Genomic DNA, 20,880 nt, shown 5'->3' with positions numbered 1-20,880 from the left:
TACCAAATGACACTTACATCCTGAGATGCTGCTGTACACCTACACATACATTTACTGGTACGGATGCACAAAGTGATGGCTGAACAAAAGCACACACCTGCACACAGCAGGCCTGTCTGACACCAGTGACCCAGGGAGGGAGGGAGGAACAAAGGGAAAAAAAGTCAAAAGCAAAAAGAGAGAGGGGAGGTTTAGATTTGTTTAAGGGCATAAAGGTAGGGGAGTTCCAGGGGCCCTCTGCTGTTTCCAGACAGTCCCAGTGTAGACTGCAGACTTCAGACAACTGAATCCCTGGAGCCCCCAGGGCAGCATGGAAGCCACAGATGTTCTCAGGGAGCTCAGAGTAGAAGACTGAGTTAGAAGTGGGAGAGTGGGAGGTAAAGGTGTATTGTGGGAATGAAAAGAAGAAACAAGAAAGCTCTAGGGTGTAATTCCTAGAGTTCCTCAAAATCTATCCAACAAGCCTCCTAAGACACTGGCATTGAAATTTTTGCAATAAAAGAAATCAAATCAACACACAACAACACTAGAGCTGTTTTACACTTAAATAAAACTCACAGAAGTGTGTCACAACACATTTGTTTTGTTTAGTTGTTTGTTTTTAATCATATAGCGATTTTACCTCATAGAAAGGTTTAGGGTCAGCCCAGTGGTGGCTCTCTGCATCCTGAAGAATGCATGTATAACAAGCCTGGATACAGTAGCTGGTCAACTGCTCTCTCATGGCCTCGACTGTATCTTTGTATTTCTGCACAGGTAGTGGGGTCAGGGTTCTAGGCACAGATGAAGAAACATCTTTAAAGGTAATGTTAGAAAACACATAATATAATACACACAGCATATTAAATGAAAAAAACAAAAAAAACAAAACAAAACAGGTTTACTAGGGTAAACAAGTTCAACAGTGCAGAATCCTGTAATGCATATGGATAATTAAGAGCTGTCTTTTATGTACTGGGAGCTATCAATGGCACGGGTGAAATGATTAGATGAAAGAATAGATGATTTATTATAAAAGTTCAGTGTGACATTTCATACCCTTTAAATCCACCTGCCTTTATACTTTCCAGAGAGGGGACTTAAAACCAGGGGGGAGTTAATGGTGTAAAGAGAGGAAGGCGGTTTATGACCAAATGGGGTACCATGCAAGTGCAGGTGGAGTGCAGGGGTAAAGGGCCAAGGGTGGGAAAACAGGAGCACAAACAGCACCAAGGATGTTTTTAAAGGAGATCTGTGGAGAGCAGTTTAAGGGGGTGATAAGGGGCATGAAAATGTTGAAGAAAATGGATGGAAAAACTTAGCAGGTGCAGATACTGTGGGTGTTGTTACCCTCTGTCGTTATCTCTGGTAACCCTCTGTTCATCTAGAATTTCTTTGACTTTCAAGAATCATTTTAAATTTCCTAGTTTCTAAATTTGGAAGAAATCTTCTTCATCCACTGCTTCAGTTGATTAACACACTAAATATTTATCTTTTATTTCAAATTAGGGTAAAAAAAAAAAAGAAAATGTATTTTACATAAGGTAGCTGGAGCAAGTAGTGCTATGTGATTTATGTTTCTGGTGCAAATCCTTGTAATATAGATCTGCAAAGCTGCCTGTCAGCTGCTAATGGTTACTGCTGATACTTTAAGAGATGCTGCTTGCAACTAGGCAAGACAGGCAACTGCTAGGTAAGGCAGGCCCCAGACCGGTGGGGGGCCCCTCAGGGCTGACAGACAGTTAACTACAACGATAGCAATGTGCAAAGTTGGGAATGGCAGTATAGGAGAAACCTGACCTCTCTAAAGGGAGCCCCACCTAACTCCACTCCTGTTGCAAGTGGCATGCACGATTCTGCTTGAACAAATGTAATCACAAGGAAAATGAAGAAGAGCTATTACGATCAATGATATGATTTTATACTTCTAAGAGTGGAAAACAGAAAGAAGAAAAAGGAGAAAGAAAAGAAAAAACAAGGCAGTGGTAAGTGGAGCAGATAGTCATCAAATACAATGCTAAAGAGCTAAATGCAGATTATTTCTTTGTTTACTTTGTTTTAATATTGGTTTATTTAGCTAGCAGAGCGGGGCAGATTGCGCATGGCCAGGGGTCAGGATTGTCTTATTAGCATAGCAACCAGATATTAGAATCTAGCAGTTACAGAATAGATACTTTATCACCATTCAGCTTTGCTTTAGACATTGTTATTGAAATAAACATGGTCTCTGCCACTTTTCTTTGTTAAACGCTGTCTCCACCTGAGCTATGGATGATAAGTTATGAAATTTAGAGCCAAGTGTACTCTAAATTACTACATTATATTAGTGTAATTATTGTGCTATACACTGAGGGAAATTATTATTTAATCCCCTGCTGAATTTGTAACTTTGCTCGATTACAAAGGAATGAACAGTGTGTAATTGTTACGCTAGTTTCATTTTAATGGAGAAAGACAAGAATATCAACCAAAAATCCAGAAAAAAATGCATTACATAAAAGTTATAAACTGATTTAGAGAAGGCTTGGGAGAAAAACCAAATTGAAGCTCTTTTGCATCAACTCAACCTGCCATGTTTGGAAGAAAAGAAATGCTGAGCATGACCCAAAGAACACCATCCCCACAGTTAAGGAGAGACGTGGAAACATTACTATTTGGGGCTGTTTTTCCTGCTAATGGTACAGGACGACTTCACCGCATTGAGAGGCCAATGGACAGGGCCATGTACCATTAAATCTCACACAAGCACCTCAGCCCGAATACTTAAGATGGGTCATGCAGGTGATATTTATTTCCCTCGGTAGATCAGTCTATAGCACAATAATTACACCAATATAATTGAATGTATGTGCAGTGTGGTGTGTGCATTTTGTTGTAGTTTCCAAATCTGTTATGTAGGTTTAATGGTTTTCTGAAAATGAAAAAGACATATTTTCATTATGTAAAAACTTGAGTAGACAGTCAAGGCTATCAAATGTAATGTGTACGTCCAAGAACAACATTCAAAAGTTGAATTTGAGTAATGCTAATTTTGTAACATGAAAGCTATGAAAATGACATTATTAATGTGTTAGTGTATAAATATACTTCCTTTAATATAATGGTGATGAACACTTGGTTGGGTGGGCCTAGGGCCCATAGGTTTCTAGAATCAACACTGGATATTTTGAGAGTCGTTTTAGAATTACTTTGCCACAGTAAAGCATTGCCTGTGTCTATAAGTGAAGTTTCCGTTTGTTTAGTTTTTAAGCAATCCACTAAGGAATCACCAAAGATAACTGTGACAAGTTTAGGATCAAATCAGAAGTAAAATATAATCACATTCTCCCCATGTGTTCCTGAGTTATGCAGTTGAATAATGACTAGTAAAGTCTTTTTGTGGAACATTACGGTGCCACAGTTAAGCTGACATTTGACCTTTTAAATGCAAAAGGCCATCATTTCATCAGTTTATCCTGTTAGACCAATGTGTGAAATTTCATGTGAAAGTCATAATTAGCATGTTTTGTGAGTTTACAGTGACCTTGACTCTTGACCTTTGACCAACATATTCTAATGAGTTCAGCCTTGAGTCCAAGTGAGTGTTTGTGCCAGATATTGTCAAATTTCCTAAAGGTCTAGAAATCATAAAAATGGTACAGATTTGAAGTTGCAAGCGACCTTTGACCAACAAACTCTTATCAGCTCTTCCTTTAGCCCAAGTAATTGTCTGTGCCAAATTAAAATAAAAGCCCTCAAAGCATTCCACAGATATAGCATTCATGAGAACAGGAATTAAATGGAAACCAGGAGACATAATGTCACTGGCCGTGGCAGTCACCAGGTCTAAAAAAGTTGGGAAAAAGACAAAGCATGGGAGCAAGGCAAATAAATAATTCAGCTGCGTGAAGTTTAAACAAAATAACTGTAAATGTCCATAAACATCTGGAAACACACTACTTACATTTTAGCTGCAGCAGTACTGGAATCCTTCAGCCTGGCACTGTAGTGCTCTAGTCGCTGGTGCACATAAATGCAAGTGGCCAGTAGAGCATGCAAGTTCTTCAGGGGAGCAGAGGATGGTACCTCCAGGGCCCTCTCCTGCAAACGACCCAACATGGCAAATGCTGCTCTGCCACATGACTCTATAAAGCTTGATCGCACCTGCAGAAGAGAGCTCTCGTTGCAGGCTGCTGCCAGTGGTAGTAAGGCATCCATTTCAGACATGACTGCTCCGCAAAACTGAGGGGGGAGAGAGATCGCAAACATGAGGCAAGATGATTTCAGTAACAGAGGGAAAATCTGTCAGTAAGAGGAAACAAAAAAACAAACAAAAAAAAAACTGTAAAAATAGACCTCATTAAATGTAAATAATGGAACATTTGTGAGAAGTGATCAGAATGACAAGGATTCAAGACTGAGCTGAGTATTACACAGGCATTTATCTTGTGTTTGCCTACTACTGAAAACAGTGACAAGTGCAAACGATGAATACAAATATCTGAGGACATGAACTCGGCATCAACTTTGCTGTTAAAAATTCACAGCATTAGGTCAAACAAAAAAACATCAGTCATATTTTATAACATTGTTAATCACCGTAGTCACAATCTAATACAAATTTTACAACACACTGGAGGAGGTGGAAGTCAGACAGGAAAGAAGCTTGGCCCAATAAAGACGCACCACAGCATTTCAATCAGGTTGAGTTCTGATCTTTCATTGGGGCCATTGCAACGCACTGATAGTTTCTTTTTCTGTTGGAGATTTGCGGCTGGGCTTAGGATCATTGTCCTGATGCATGACCCAAATTCGGCCAAGCTTTATTGGTTGGACAGATGGCCTCACATTTGACTCTAGAAAATTTTGAGTTGACCATGAAGTCCTATGTATACCAATGATTACATTGTGTCCAGGTCCTGTGGCTGCAAAACAAGCCCAAGGTATTACACCTCCACCATTATGTATGACACATGGTACAAGAAGTTTGTGCTCATATTCTGTACATAGTTTATACTAAATGTGGTACTGTGCATTATGGTCAATCATCTTGGTCTTGTCTATCATTGTTCCAGGAGTGCTGAGGTTTGTTCAAATGCAACTTTGCATTTGACTTAAGATGTGGCGCCACTTCTTTTCAGAGAAAAGATTCTTTCTCCCGGTAGCGCTTCCAAACAAGAAAAACTCAGTTTTCTTCTTAGTGTACTTTCTTGAACTTTAACATTTAACATGAGATGTAGCTCTTGGGATTTTTTTGCAGTTTCTCTGAGCATTGCACAGTCTGACCTTGGGGTGAATTTGCTGGGAGTTCCACACCTGGAAAGATCCTGGCAACTGTCTTGAATGTTTTCCACTTGTGAATAGTTTTTCTCGCTGCAGAATGATTGGCTTCAAATTGTCTGGAAATGACCTTATAACCCTTCCCAGATTGATGGGCAGAAAGAACTGCTTCTCTAAGGTCATTGTCGATATCTTTCCTTCTTGGCATTGTACGAATCAAACCAGCAAAACTTCTGCTTTTATGCTGTTGATAAATTAATCAAATGTCAATTTTTTTACATTACTGTGAAAACTTCTTACACAGCTGTATTTGTGAATCCAAATGTATAGACCTAAAATATGCATATGCTTAAGTTATGAGCCAGGTGGATCAGTAGAAGCCTTAAAACATAGCACAAGGCCCATATCTGCTGGATCTATTTATCTAGGTCACACTGAAGAAAGAAAATAACACTCAGTTGCAGTTTAATCAATCAGTCAGTCATAGTGTGAATCACCTGCTTCTACAGTCACGGGATTACTTGACTAGCTGTCGGAGAGGACTGAGAAGTTCAGCATTTCTATTTCTGTTACAGCTAACAGTGTGTCTGCAGCTGACAATCTAACAATCTCTTCAAACAATTTTCTCGATAAAAGCTTTCTGTGGGGCCGGCAAACAATGACCGCTTGGACAATTAAGTCAATACAGGACTGAATGTTGTCATTAGGAGCTTATCTTTGATGGGAGAAAAAAGGAGCATAATGGAAAGATCCTGAAGAAGCATACAAATACAGTATTCGCACACATATAAACACTCACACACTGAAGCCAGTTGAAGTCAGTCTGAAACCTTAACTAGCTAAGATCAAAGCGTGTGATCCCACCAGGACTATTGCAGCAAGGTGAAAGAGATTTTATAAAGTGCTAGCAAGCCCTGTTTATGTGTGTGCAGAATGTGGAGTAGACAGACAAGTGAAGAAATGAACACGCAGGTGAGGGCTTCGCTAAAGTCTGAATACAGAAAAGGCACTTCTGCTGCTATAATAGAAAGCTGGCATGAAGGTTAGAAGGGTCTAGTAAAACAAGGAGAGTTCAATCCCAGGTTCTGACAGGAGGGTGAGTTACAGCTGTTGAAAGCAGACTGTTTGTAATTCATCTATCTGCCAATAATAAAAGTACATCATCAAGTACTGTGATGGATGAACAGTATCATTGCAACCTGCATATTTATGGTAATATAGACTGAGGAAAGTGGGTTCAGATAAAAAAGTGAGGACTGAGGTATGAACAAATGAATATAAATGTGAGAAATATTGATCTATCATAATATCTTTCTACCGGCAATTTTCAAGGTTTTGTCTTGTAAAAAGTAAATTTGCTCTTCTCAGACACTAGAGCATGTTCAAGCATATTCGAGCAAACACATAGAGTATGTGTGTATAAACACATATACCACCCCTCCCACACACACACACACACACACATACACACATATATGTATTTGTCTTGAATATCTTTTTAGCTCAGTGTTATTGAATTCAAATGCATGCATGTATAACCTTTGGGCTGAAAGACTCATCTTTGAAACGTTGACCTACACATAACTACGCTGTACAGGTCCTGAGTACAGACAAATTCTGACACTCGTTAGCAGTGAGAGCCACAAATACTGTCAGTGTAAAAGGGTTAGGGGAGGAGAGAGTGGGAGGAGGGAAGAAAGGTGAGGCAGTAATGATAAGAGTCTGAATAGTGCTCAGTGTAGGGGAGAGTGGTGGGTAGTTGAGAGGAAGATGAATGTGAGTTGGGGAAAGTTTCAGGTAGAACTCCCTGAAAAGTTGTTCGGAAAAATTTAAAAATGCAGAGAAAATGAAGAAAAGCGAAAGTGGAAAAAAAAGAGGAAAAAAACAGCATAGTGACAGTGTGTATGTGGCTGGCCACACTGGAGATCCTTTTGTAGAGAGTTAAATTCTAAACCTTGTCTCACATTAGACACCAGCCTTACCTTTGGAGAAAAGTCAATCTCTGGTTTCTGCTTCACCTCTCCCTGCCATTTCTCAGGCCCTCTCTCACCCCTTCTGCTTATCCTGCTTTATTCTGTTCACTAACCAAGCCTCTTTGCCTTCATAATACATCCCTAGATCATTAGTGCACCATATACCCTCCACTTTCCACTTTCAACACCTTTCTCTACATCCCATCTAACCTACATAGTGGTTAAATGTTTTTTTTTGTTTGTTTATTTTTTGTCTTTAGAGAACTCTGGTAATACTGATGACTTTTTTCGAGGAAACTTTTCAAGGTGTCATGCCCAAATCATTCGGGCCCTCTTTTGCACAGAGACCTTTCTGCTAGGGTAACAAACAACATTATTCTCCCTGGGTCTAGGTATTGTTTGGAGACTTGCATTGTTCTGGGTGAAGAGGACAGTGAGTCCACTGTGTATGGCAAAAGGAACTAGCACACAAGACTGCACGACAATGAGGGCCTTGTACAGATATTGCTCATAGAACAAACCTACGCATTAGACTCATGTATGTCTTCCTTTTTTGCACGTTTGACAACAGCTGAGTTTTACACATTTAGTACACAAAATAATTGACTAAAGGAGAGAGAATAAGGTTCTGAATTAGTGCTATTTGGTACTGAATGATAGAAAGGACTTGATATAAGGAAAGGTTAATAAGAGGAATCTATCTCTATAATGAGAGCAATGGGGGTATTTAACAATAGGAGAATTCAGAAGTTAAATTCCAGCCTGTCTGCACCTTTATTTTCTTTTTTAAATTATTCTTAAAGACAACAGGAGTAACCACAGGAGAAATTCTACTTTTGCTTGATTAAGGCCCTGCACTGTATTAGTGGGCTAATTTGATCTACAGTAAAACCAAACATTCCTCCAGCACGGCTTGTGTGACAAGAATCATTGGATAACTACATACTAATAACTAGAGCTACTTAAGGACTGCCCTGAAGCAAATGTACTTAAATCAAATTACAATTAAACATCGGTTTACTCGACACTATGTGCAAGAGTACCTTGGCTATCATTCTGGGAGTCTCTGCCTCTGAGTAGGAGGAGAATGTGTCTTCTCTGAGATGTGTGTTGCTGGCAGTGGTGAAGGTGGGTCTAGTAATCAGGCTCAGGGAGACAGAGAGATGTCCAGAAGAATGCAGTTCGTCTTCTTGTTGTAGATTCTTAGCACAGACATTATCCAGCACCACCTTTACGCAATGCTCCATGTGAGGGACTAGTCCCTTGAATGCTGACCTCCAGTTGAACTCCAGAACCTTTGCCTGGCAAACAGGAAATGAGCCAACAGCCAATTAATGTCTGAATGGTGAAAGGAATACTTTACCTGTTCATTTCACTGCTATAAAACACTGCTTGTTTGCAATCCTAAAAAAAAGTTAATATGCCCGCATGATATGAAATAGTTGTAATGATAAAGAAACATGTAAAAGTTGTACCTTTGTTGTTTCTGTGGTGGATTTCTTGCTCTCAGTTGTGTTGTCTGAATCCTTTTTGCTTTTTTTCAAGATGCCTAAAAGCACGATAACGTTTTTGATCAATTTAAAGAGATTTATTTTACAGTGTGACTAGGAAACAGCTCAGTCAAACTTACAAGTTATCAACAATGACAATGAAACTTCAGAAAAATCCTGGTTTGAAAATGAATCGCGATAATCTGTAATATCTTTCAAGTCTATGGATTATTTAGAATGACTACGTCTATATTAAGTATACTGTTATTTCCCTATTGGCCAACATGAGAAGTATAAATGCACATGCCTCAAATGGAGTAGAAAAAAATTGCCACTGGCATTTGCTTTAAAAGTCTAAATTTGGGGTTTAAATTTGATTTGAACCCAGATAGTATGAGCCTTAAATGGGGTAATTCCATGAAGGGAGCCTGTGTGGGAAGAAGGGGGAGTGTAGGAGGGGCTGACATGAAGACAAGCGTACAGGATGTTGGGTTAGGGTTGCAATTAAAAAGCCTGAACATCAAGGCCACAGTTTCCTAATCAGAAGGCGAAGAGTAAGACCCCAGGCGAGGCAATTTAGCTGAACAAGACCGCATGCAATGGAAGAAGAAGGAAGCAGCAAGCGCATCACTCTTTGACCTTTAAGCCCATCTGATGAATTTCTGGTAATTAAGCTGTTTGATTGCCTGGAATTAATGATTTGGATAACTGCCCTTTAAAGGCTGTTTACCTCCCTGTAAATTGAGCCTTTCTGCAAGTCTTGTTTTTGTAAATGTAACCTTTATGGAAATTACTCCATGCACCAAAAGCTTTCATTTAACATTTCCGCAGCAGCAGTTCAAAGGGGAGAGAGGAAAGGGATACTAAAGGCTTATATAACACCCCAGATAATTCCCAACTAAAATAACACATTTCTTCAGACACAACTCGAGACTTTTGGAAAGAACAAGTAAGTAACAGTGTGTGTGTGTGTGTGTGTGTGTGTGTGTGTGTGTGTGTGTGTGTGTGTGTGTGTGTGTGTGTGTGTGTGTGTGTGTGTGTGTGTGTGTGTGCATTTATTTCAATTTTCTGTGAATTCTATGAATTTAAAGGTATTAAAAGGAATTATGTTGTCCTTGTTTGACCACTGATTTAAAGAGAGGATTTTATTTTTAGATACATAATCTTGTACACTCACCAGACACTTACACTTAATTAGGTACACCTTGCTAGTACCAGATGCCTAGCCCTTTTTTTTTTTTGCCTTAATTGTGGCTTAATTCTACGTTGCACAGATTTCACAGTGTGCTGGAAACATTCCTCCTCCTTCGGTCCACATTGACTGACAGCATCACATGGCTGTTGCAGGCTTCTTGGCTGAAAATTCATGATACAAATCTCCTATTCCACGATATCCCACAGGTGACTGTGGAGGCCATTTGACCATAGTCAACTCATTATTGTATTCAAGAAAAATGTTTGAGATTAATTGAGCTTTGTCAAAACATCACTTGGTGCATTATTCTTCTGGAAGTAGCGGTCAGAAGATAAATGGATGGACATGGTCAGCAACAATACTCAGGTAGGCTGTTTAGATAGTATAAACGGCAGTTTCTGAAGTACTTGGACCATCCTGCCTGGCTCCAACAACCATTCCAAGTCACTTAAATCGCCTTTTTTCCACCATTCTGGAGCTCATTATGAATTTCAGGAGGTCACATTCCTTATATGCACTGCTGTCTAGTGATTGGCTGATATTTGTTTTAACAAGAACACACAAGACCAATAATAATTTTCAAAGATAAAAAACAACAAATCAACAAAAACTTACCAAGCGTCTTAGTCAAAGTATATGAAGAGTTTATTGAAAATGGAAATGGATTGGCATTTATATATCAGTTCTGTTGTATCAAAGCACTTTATATTGCATGATATTAGGTTTGATGATGGTGAAGGAGACACTGTCTAAAAAGTCCGATCAAAATCCCCCATACTGTAGGTGTTCAGTCATTTTTACATCATGCTTTAATACTTAGTAAGCCCCTGACTGAAACCTCATGCCCTATGAATTGGAGCACTGTTATCTTGGGAGAGGCCAACTGTGATCATTGTTTTGATTTGCTGTGACCCTCCATACTGTGGAGACATGTAGACATAAATCGTTCTAGCAAAATGTTGCCCTTGGCATGAAAGAGCCACCAAATCTCCTCATAGTTCAGGTCAAGAGTTCTTTTTTTTTTTTACTTTTGTCTGTCATTTATAGATAGATACATGTGTGCATTTTTGAGTAACTGATTACCTTTTATAGGAGGAGTGTCTCCTGTACAGTCAATGAAGATCGTGTTAGTGACCAGCTCCTTCACATCGCTCTCAAATCCCAGCAGGGTGCAAGCCAGCTGGGTTAATGCCCTCAACTGGTGGGAGGTCAAACTAAAGCTCCGACTTTTCGTGGGAAGCTCCAGTGGTGCTGTCAAGGGGGGAAAAGAGAAGAGATCAAATAAACAGTGTGCATGCTTAGGAATGCATGACTAGCAAAGAGATGCACTACAGTTTATAGTTCAGTAAAGGAATAAACATTTTCATGAAAATGGGTTTTCAACCCAACCTCCCCGCCTACATGCACTCATCGGAAAACACCACCCTCCACAAGTCTTGCCTCGCACAACACCTCTTATAAATATCGACCCATTCATGTTTTCCCAAAACACGGCACAAACAAAGAGACAGCGAAAAAAATATGCAAAACTTTGCTCCCAGAGAAGTCACACATGCACATCCCTCTCTCTCAGCACAAAACTTTTCTCCCCATAACCCGCCGATGACCCCCTTGGCAAATATGGATTTCCCATTTTGGAGGCTGCCAAAGCCATCACCCAGGGGATGTTCCGCATTAAGCTGGAGAATGGGCGGCTAGGAGATGCGTTGCCATACTCCCAGACACATGCACAAATACTTTTGTGTGTCCGCTTAAATGAGCTCCTCCACTGCAAAGGCATTTGGGAATGGAAGAGCTCGGTATTAGCCTTGACTCTGAAAGCTCGGAGATGATTGAGCGTTGAGACGGGAAGAAGAGGGGGGTCCTTTTCCAATAATTGTAACATTATTGCCTCTGAATCCTAATGAAATTTTGCCATATTGTTAAACAAAATCTGACAATATGAAAACACATTGTCCCCAAGGATGCCTGGTTTAATCATGCATGAGGTTTGACTCAGTGTGCTGTGTGTGGGCACTTGTGTATGTTTATATGAGTGTTAATAAATGAGAGTCGATGAGTTTTTGTGTGTTTTCGTATCTGTTGGGTGTGCGCACACTTGTTTACGAGCATGTAACGCAGGCCATTATGAATAACTTGATTTGCAGGAGGTGCTCGAATGCACATTTGCACATGTCAGTCGTGCAAGACAATTGTCACACACCAACCGGATTTCTATGGCCTTCATGGAATAAAAATTCTGACCTCAAATTTTTTTGTTTTTCCAAGTCTACGTCTATACATATATTTATGTGCGTGCGTGTGTGTGTGTGCGCGCGGCTGTGTGAAATCACAAGTGAACAGATGTGTAATTTGGTGTGTTTGCTTACGTTCATGTATATGTGTGAGCGCGTGCATGTGTGTGTAATTAAGCTGCATGGGTCTGCAGCTTAGCAGCTCCTCTGTAATGGGGTCCAGTGGGAGTCTGTGCTAGAGAGACTACATCATGCTGCATGTGTACACGCGTGACCTGGCTGACACCCATGTGCCTGTCTCGTTCTCCAGCTTGCACATTCACGCACGCACCACCAATCTTGTCTATTTCTGAAGTCACCAGCAAATCAAGAGCTAAAGCTGTCAACAACTCAAGAGTAAACAATCAACCGGACAAGCCAGGAAATGTTGTTGATATAACCACACAGTTACTGCACCGGATTATCTAAAAAGTAGGGATGCATTAAGTTATCAGCCAAACATCGGCTGTGGCTGATAGTCACATTGCCATTAGCGTGTCTTCTTAATTATTGAATATCTATATCTGTGCATTATCCGTGTGTCTGTCTGTCTGAATACTCTCAAAACTGTATCCATTTTTAAAGGGTTTATTTTGTGGTACATAAATCTACGATCCATGTATGAATTTATGCTCGGCATGAAATAGCTATATACTATCTATACTATTTATCTATATCTATACTGAGTTCTCTGTTTTGCTTGCACAGGGATCAACAACCTCAAAAACAAAATAAATAGAATCGATAGTATAATTAAGAGTAACAGTAACACTGGTTAATTTGGCCAATTCAATTCCCAGTCGGTGCATCTCTACTAAAAAGCTGCCACTATATCCCCACCCTGTTGCCCCATTTTAACCTTCTCTGTGGCATACAGCAACCATTAACCCCCACCTCAGTCTAAGTATCACCTTTTCCAGAGCTTCTTTCTCCTCTTTACCATTCATTCTGTTCATTCCCTCAACCTGTGACCCTTTGACAGCTCCACTTGCTCACTAAGTCACACCCTAAATAGTCGCACGCATGACCTTGATGTTCAGCAATGCTGTGCCTCAGCCTTTCATTGGGGTCTGCAGCGCAGCTTATATAGGTATTTATAGTCGTCTCCCTAGCCAAATAGCCCTATAGCCATAGCAGTCTAGTACATAGCCATCTAAACCTCATTATACCTTTGTCACAACAGTGAGGCCAAATGAAGGCTCCCATAGCCACTTGATGGAGAGGGTGTGCTTAAAAGCACCCAGGTGTGTCATATAGCATAGTACATGGCATGTCTTATAGAGCAGAATGAGGAAGGGCACTAGCAGCCAGAAGAGTTCAACCAAAGGTCAATGTAGTGAGAATCAATAAAGGAGGAGCCAGTGGTGAAAGCAGGGCAAAAATGATATGTTTATACAGTATAACAGCTCCTTCCATATAACATTATGGACGGAGCTTATGAGTGAGGATGCTCCTATAAACAAAAAGACAAATGTTAAGCCATATTCTGTGATAACCATTAAAGCAGTTGGCATCTTATCAAAAAGCCCTCAAGGCAAGTAGCGCGTTATTCATCTTTATGTTTCATGCGAAAACAGTGCCATTGTTGAAAAAATGTCCAGGAAAAATCAAACACCGCAGGTCTACAGTGGCCAGTTTTTAGTTTGTATCTTTTAATAATGACAACAATGTAACACAAAAGTGGGAGGAAAAAAAAAACAGAGCAGGTATTTTTGGCAAGCCATCATTCTTCTACTTTTCTCTGTGGGTTCCACCATCTCCACAGTCCTCTCTCTCACATACGCACACACGTGTGCACACAAACACTGCTCATGACTGGCAGAGAACAGAGAGAGAAGGGAGAGAGGAGGAGATCTAGGGGAAGGAAAAGGGGTGGTGGTTAGGGATGAAAACATGGGGAAGAGAGGGAGGGAAAGAGAGGGAGGGGCGGGATAAGGGAATTCCCTTAGCAGTTGTTATTGATTCCGGTGTTTACGGGCGAATAGTTTAGTGCCGTTTACAAAACAGAACAGATGCAGCCAGTGAGCAAAAAGGTAAACAATTGCTGTGTGGCGGGCTGCCAAATCCCCAGTCTGATGTATTAAACTCACGGTGAAGAGCATTTCCCCTTTGGCTGCACTTATTGCCACTTCATTTCCTCTTTGCTCACATACACATTCTTTCCTTCTTGTCATCTCGCGCCTTCTCTGCATCTTTCTCTTTCTCTCTCATTCCCTCGTTTATCTGAGGGAAAAGAAGAAAAAAAAAAGGATGAGGGTGTAGGTGGCTTTTTTGCCGCCTGGCTATTTTCCGTCCTTCTCTAACCCAGGAGGCCCAGTTCTTCCTAACAGAGCCATTAGCAGGGGGAATTGCATGTGTCTGACATGGCCGAAAACCAATTATTAGACACTTTCTACCAAATGATGCCCAAGTCTTTGGGGAATGGGCAATCATGCAATAATTTAGCCACTGATTTAATTTCTCTCCAGCACAGCATTCCCTTCCTTTTTCATCCTCCTGTCCCTCTATTCCTCTTCTTTCTTTTGCTCTGTCTCTCTGTAGTAAATCCGACCGTCTGAGGGTGGTCTGCCTATGCGATGCCACGCTGGACTATAGGCTCTTATCATGTCATTGCAATATGTGAAGGCAACTTTTCCATGTTTGTGCAGATGCCTGTGTCCTACAATACCCTCTACAGGTGATGTAAACATGTGGTTTCATTAAATCTCACCAGATAAGGAAAAAGTAATTTTAGAAGACAAGGCAATTTTAGTACATCTTACATATTGGAAAATCAAAGTGCTTTACATAGTTCATAAAATGAATAATACTAAATTAGACAGATGTCCTCTTGTTCAATGAGGCTTTTTTTATTTGTTTTTATTAATATCCTGAAAGTCACCTAAATAAAAACAGGGATATAATTCTAGAGCCTTGTTTACGTGAATCCTCTAACTCTAATTTTGAAGGACATGTATTTTAACCGCTGTTATCAGAACAGATCAACATTTCACTCCACATTCAATGCATTCAAAGGCAATGAATTAAGCAAAATGCAAACATTTTCTTTTGTTCCATGAAAATCATGAGTCAAATGATGACTCTTGATTTGTTTTTGTAGCACTGTTCTTTGTAGCAACAAAATCCTTTATATACCTGTATTGACCTTTGTGGTAACCTGTTAACATTTCCCAGTTTACAGTTCCTGAACACACAGTTAACACATATTGTACTTCTAAATGCAGAACAAACAGTACAAGTAAAGCACTGACTACACCTGACTTGGCACACTCCCTTGTTAGTTTTTCCTGCAGTGGTCATAGGTGTATAGCTGCATGAGTCTGTTAGTGCTCCACTTCACTGTTAACATGGAGCTATTGCCATGCTATACTTTCTCTTCCTGCTTGTGTTTTCTGTGTACCCGTGCCTCCTAGTGTGCTCATCTCTCAGGGTGTCAAGCAGGGTCATATGGGTGCCTTGGGGTACGTCTGTGCACCTTTCAGTGTGTATTTGGGTAGAAGGAGAGTATGAAGTCACTGTGGACCGGCTGCTAGGCCCTGTGACAGCTGGGGTCCTCTTCGTCAGTTGCGGCCCACTGCTCACCCAGACAGCCTTATTATGGGAGGCCTCCTGCCGTGATTTACCAATATATACTCTGACACAAGCACGAGCATGAACACACACACTGTGATCTCTTGTGGCCCTTTCCATGGGTGCTGTCCAACCAGGGCACAGCAGGGGCCACCGAGCACTTCACATAAAGAGAAAGTAGCAATGTTTGATATCTCAATTAAGTTGCTCTGCAAGGAAGAATGTGTAGTTGTGACGATGGAGGTGGTGTTTTTTGTGGTTACAAAGACGCAAACTTTTTCTTTCGATTTGAATGTATTTTTGTGTCCTTTTCCTGCGTCTTATTTTGTTTCTGGCTCTCTTTGTGATGAGCACTGCAGTGACAGTGAGATAGAGGTTAAGATTTCTCTGGCTCCCTCTGCATACTTGAACCGAGAGGGCTGGATGAAGAACACGAAAGAATGTATTGTCCTGATGGGAGCATTTCATTAAATCCCACTTGTTTAGTGCCCTTGTTCGCATCATTGTTTTCAAGCCCTCAGCGAATCACACTGACTCTTCATCACGAAGCGCTGGCTGCTCTCAATAAGCCAGCCATTTTTGTCTGTGCTTCCTCAATAGAAGGTGCCAGGAAAATGTTCATATCCTTGAGCTGTTCAAGAGTGATACACAAAAGCCATTGTGGCCACTCTGAGGAAATGGGGAAAAAAATAAATAAATGGCACGCATATGACACATTCTCAAGGGCCATGAAACATATTCTTTTCTGCCATTTCACTGGAGCCATGATTTAGAGAAGATGAAGAAGATGACAGACACACACATAAACACAACCGCAGAGTAAAGACCCTGATCTTCTCATTAAGATTAGTAAACAACCACTTGCACTGTTTGGTAACTTTCTTAACCAAGGGCTTCTCATCATGTGCAAGGAAGAGAGCATTAAATAAAAAAAACAAAAACACACAAAGCGACAAAAAAAAGAAGAAAAAAACAACAGCATCCATAAACTCCAAGCATCACACAAAGACATGTGCATACGTGTACTCAGTGACACACACAAACCCCTCTACCTAGCCCATAATTACATGGAGGCATGCGTGTGCACGTCCCAGGCTGACAGTGTATATAAACTCAGGCAGAGATATGATCTAGTGAGGAGCTGCTTTTATTAAATATTAACAAACGCCATTCCCAAGTAGCCTCAATCCCCACAAGCACCTCCAATGCCAGTCTTAGCCTCAGCCTAGCTATCTCGAGTCACTACAGAACCTCTCTCCCTGCTGAATAGGCTGCTGTGCTTTCTCTAAGAAAGAGTTCAAAGAGCCAGAAAGGGTGACGAGGGGGGAGTTGCAGTGATGGTGAATGTGCTTGCTATACATGTTCTAACTCAATCCTTTTTTATCTATAGGGAGCTGCCAACGTAGTCATATGGGGAAATTAGTGGAAGTGGAATTTAAATCAGTGTTATCGGAATGGGGTTGCAGAGTGTTTGAACAGAAATTCACAACCTCGACTTCACCCCTGTGGTCGATTGTTAGGGAAGAAAATTGTGAGTGCGCGTGCAGCGAAGTTAGAATGAATGCTTTTGATGTCCTACAAAAACACGAATCTCCTATGCATACATATGTAAATTACTGATGCCATATATGGAAATTTAATGATGCATTTTTAAAAAGGAGGTATTAAATGACTCTTGATAATGTTTTTTTAAAGTAGGCCTGAAATTAGTATGCTCACACACACACATCAGAAACAACCCAGAAAGGTCACTGAAAACAGAGTTTGTACGAACACATGTTGACTTACAAAGTCACGCATACACCTTAAAATGAAAATCAACAGGTGTAAATATATTGCACAAAAACACTTTTGGTAACACTGCCAGTTTTTCAGTTGCAATTTTTAGCTAATACAGTGTGGCAACTGTATAACTGTAAATGTCTGTATTTGCAATCCAACTTATACTTTCGGAAATCATATCATTAAGGGCCCAGAAAAATGCTTTTAAAGTATCAAAACTGTAGATAATGGTTCCCAAATGTAAAAAATATTACTTGCCTTGTTTTGGCAAAATTACACACACACACACACACACGCGCGCGCGCACACACACACGCGCACCACACCTAAACTTGGCCCACCCACTTCCCTACCGACTCAGTGAGGTGTGTTAGTAAGGTCTAAAGCCCGTATTGTTCCTGACCAACCAACCTGTCTCGCACTTGCCCCAGTCCCACTGTTCACCCCATTACACCTGGAAAACTAGGAGGAAAATGGGAGAAGAAAAAGGGTGAGAAAATGGACATGGAAGAGACGAAGTAAAGGAAAAGCAGTGAGGTGGAGGTGCTCAGACCCTTTAAATCTGTCTAGGTACAATGTCAAAGTCTGCCTTTGAGTCGGTGGGGTTAAAAGAGGAGGCAGATCTCGCTGTGAACGTTGTTAAATGGTTCAGTGGTTTGACAGTGGCTGATGCTACAGACAGCGCTACTCCCCTGGGAGTCCGCAGATTCTCCCAGGCATGGCTCTTATCAAAATATACCTACCGCCTGCCTCTTCTTCAGAAATAAACAATAACACAGCAGGGGAAGAGGGAAAGATCTAAGGAGTCATTGGATGCCTATGAAAATAGAATGCCTTTTTTTTTTTACTGCTGTCATAATTGTCTTGACAATTATGGGTGTAGCATACAGTATAGACAGTAAAGTGTGAAAGCAGATTATGTGTTAATGTTTAAGCCATGGGCATTTGGATAGAGGATATGTGGTTTCCTGAGCTTTTTTTTTTTGTAGTGGGGGGACGACTTAAAAAATGAACAACAGGAAAATGTAATCCCAGTTGTAGCCCTCAAAGCTCTCTTGCAGCTGATAGTTGAACACACACACAAACGCATAAGTAAAGCCAGCACAGGCAAAACTGCTCCATTTTACCATCATTACACAGCACGGGTCCCTCGCTCCCTTTGGAGCCATGTTCTGCCTCCGGTGCTACATTTGACGGTTTGTTGAGCGGCACGTAGGTGTGTAGCCTCCACAGCGTTACGTGATCAAACAGCCCAACTGACGCATGGCCAATTATCCTGGCTCCCTCCTCTCATCTCACGTTTAAGGAGAGGGAAAGTAAAAACCAAAGAGGGAGATGGAAAGAGAGAGATGGGGGGGAGCAAAGCTGGTGGTGTGTTTGTCGAAGAATCGCAGATGCAAAAGTACTTCTCCCCCTGTTCCACAGGGAAGCTGACATGTGCACCATTTTTTGTGAAAAGTAAACAATGGCTCGCACACTTGTTTTTATTGTGAATGTTTGCCATCAGCGAGCTGTAAATAGGCCAAGATGAGGAAAACAACGAGAACGCTGAAGGAGGGGAAAAGTATCAGAGGGTGACACAGGGAGCGAAGGTTTGCCCTTTTCTGGTCTTTGTGTATAATACTACTTCTTCGTCCAACAAAGTGACACATTTTATATTAGTGGCAAATATTAAAATATACTTCTTGAGGTTTCTTTTCTCTCTAAAATACCATGGCATGTGTAAAAAGATCGAGAGAATGTTAAACTCTGCTCTTATCTTAACTGTCATCAAGCGCTTTGCAAATGTTACACTGCATATATTCTCTTAGGTTCAAAAGATTAAAGTGGTTAAACACACCTTGACCAAGCCTTAACTATTCCGAGATCAGGGCTTATTGCTGTCATAAATGCAGTATGAGTAAATAGTGTTTAAAAGTATATTTGTCCTGAAAGTAAACCTCTTTATCCTGTTGGCAGGCAGCAACGAACGCAAACACAGAAAACAGTGCAGCAAAAAGAAAGCATTTATAATGGGAACAGCAGTTATTGACAGCCACTTACAGAGGCCTTGGTTCTAGCTCAGATCACTACCACTGGAGAGCAAAGACGGAGAGGAGCAAGAGAGAGAATCACCTCTGCTGGGTTACAATGAGAAGCAGGTGGAAAGAAGGCAGATGCGAAAGAAACAGCAACGAGGCTAAATAAACTAAATGTACTCTGCTACCGACAGAAAGAGGACAAAGAATAAATGAATGTAAAAACATTTAGAAAAAAAATTATGCTTACCTACAGTTGCCCGGGATTTGACTGAATACTTTTTTGTCTTGACGCTCGGGGCAGTGTTGTCTCTGTGAGCTGTCTCACATTCTCTCTCCATCAGGGAGGCAAACTCTGTGGCCACTGTATTGAGGTAGGCTTCATTAATAAAACCAAGGATCGTGTGTGGTTCTGCTAGTCCTGAAAGGACGTGGAGCTCCTCTTTGAGGGCTTGAGTCAGTATCGGCACCATGCTGCAGAAACCCATAGCCAGCCTGTCAAAACCAGTCTCACCAATTTGACTGGTGGACAGGGTGGAGTGCACAATACCCAGCACGTATTGCCGTGTTAGGCCCTGGATACACAAAAACAAAATATTATGTCTGTGTGAGATTAGCAGTGCCTTTGACATGCATGTGAAGTGAACACCCTCTATTCCCTCTACTCATCTGGAATTTATATGAACTGAAAAATGGAAATCGTTTCTTATTTTAGTGTACCTGGTAAAATTGCAGCACCTCTGACTCGGGATAAAGAAAGAACATCTGCTGCAGACACTGAACCCGTTCAAGGATGGACAGAGCGGTTGTTTGTCGAGGTCCAGGAAGCTCTGGACTACGGGGAAACAGTTGGTCCATCAGGTAGCGTCTGAGTCGGAGTCGCACATCATCCCACACCTCCTGGATCTTTAGTAAAGATTAAAGATTAAAAGAAAAAACAGTAAGTACAAGTCAGCCCATAAGACATTAAATTAGTCTGTACGGAAACAGCGAAATGGATAATAAATGGTGCATTACCTCTAATGAAGCGTCTTCTCTGACTGTATGTACCAGCTGGATGGAGGAGGCAGTCAGTTGAGAATGAAGAGACGTAAGTGGGGATGAAGAAGAGTGGTTACAGGGGAAGCAAATACCGCACTGGGACGACAGATTCAGCAGTAGCTGAAGCGTCACCTCTTCTTTCGACTCTTCTTCAGATCTCAGGTACTGTTGCTGAAAGGAGAAGGTCATTTAAGATTTTAATTTCACAAGAGAAAGAGGAAAAATACCTGAAGACAGGGCAGTGCAGTATGAGCGTCTTCTAATCTTAACCGCTTATTCATAAACAAAGCTGCTGCTTAC

The 20,880-nt window shown here is 41.0% G+C and overlaps 1 protein-coding gene across 3 annotated transcripts in view; it reads right to left on the bottom strand.

Moving 5' to 3' along the window:
• The window catches only part of kiaa0825 (KIAA0825 ortholog), a 116,860-nt gene that overhangs the window by 82,135 nt on the left and 13,845 nt on the right, over positions 1–20,880 (bottom strand). For 2 of the 3 annotated variants that reach the window (XM_026188785.2, XM_026188786.2), the window contains exons 4-11: positions 20,557–20,751; positions 20,260–20,445; positions 19,790–20,114; positions 10,980–11,147; positions 8,687–8,760; positions 8,255–8,512; positions 3,923–4,200; positions 623–773 (exon numbers count right to left, since the gene is read on the bottom strand). In XM_026188785.2, the coding sequence (XP_026044570.2) occupies positions 623–773; positions 3,923–4,200; positions 8,255–8,512; positions 8,687–8,760; positions 10,980–11,147; positions 19,790–20,114; positions 20,260–20,445; positions 20,557–20,751 (1,635 nt within the window). The remainder of the gene's footprint in view (positions 1–622; positions 774–3,922; positions 4,201–8,254; positions 8,513–8,686; positions 8,761–10,979; positions 11,148–19,789; positions 20,115–20,259; positions 20,446–20,556; positions 20,752–20,880) is intronic. The other variant, XM_080309074.1, reaches the window with a different exon arrangement.

Source organism: Astatotilapia calliptera, chromosome 12 (genome assembly GCF_964374335.1).
Source record: "Astatotilapia calliptera chromosome 12, fAstCal68.1, whole genome shotgun sequence".
Taxonomy (NCBI): Eukaryota; Metazoa; Chordata; class Actinopteri; order Cichliformes; family Cichlidae; genus Astatotilapia; species Astatotilapia calliptera.
Note: the sequence above shows the minus strand (reverse complement) of the source record. Positions and strands in the feature narration are given on the sequence as shown.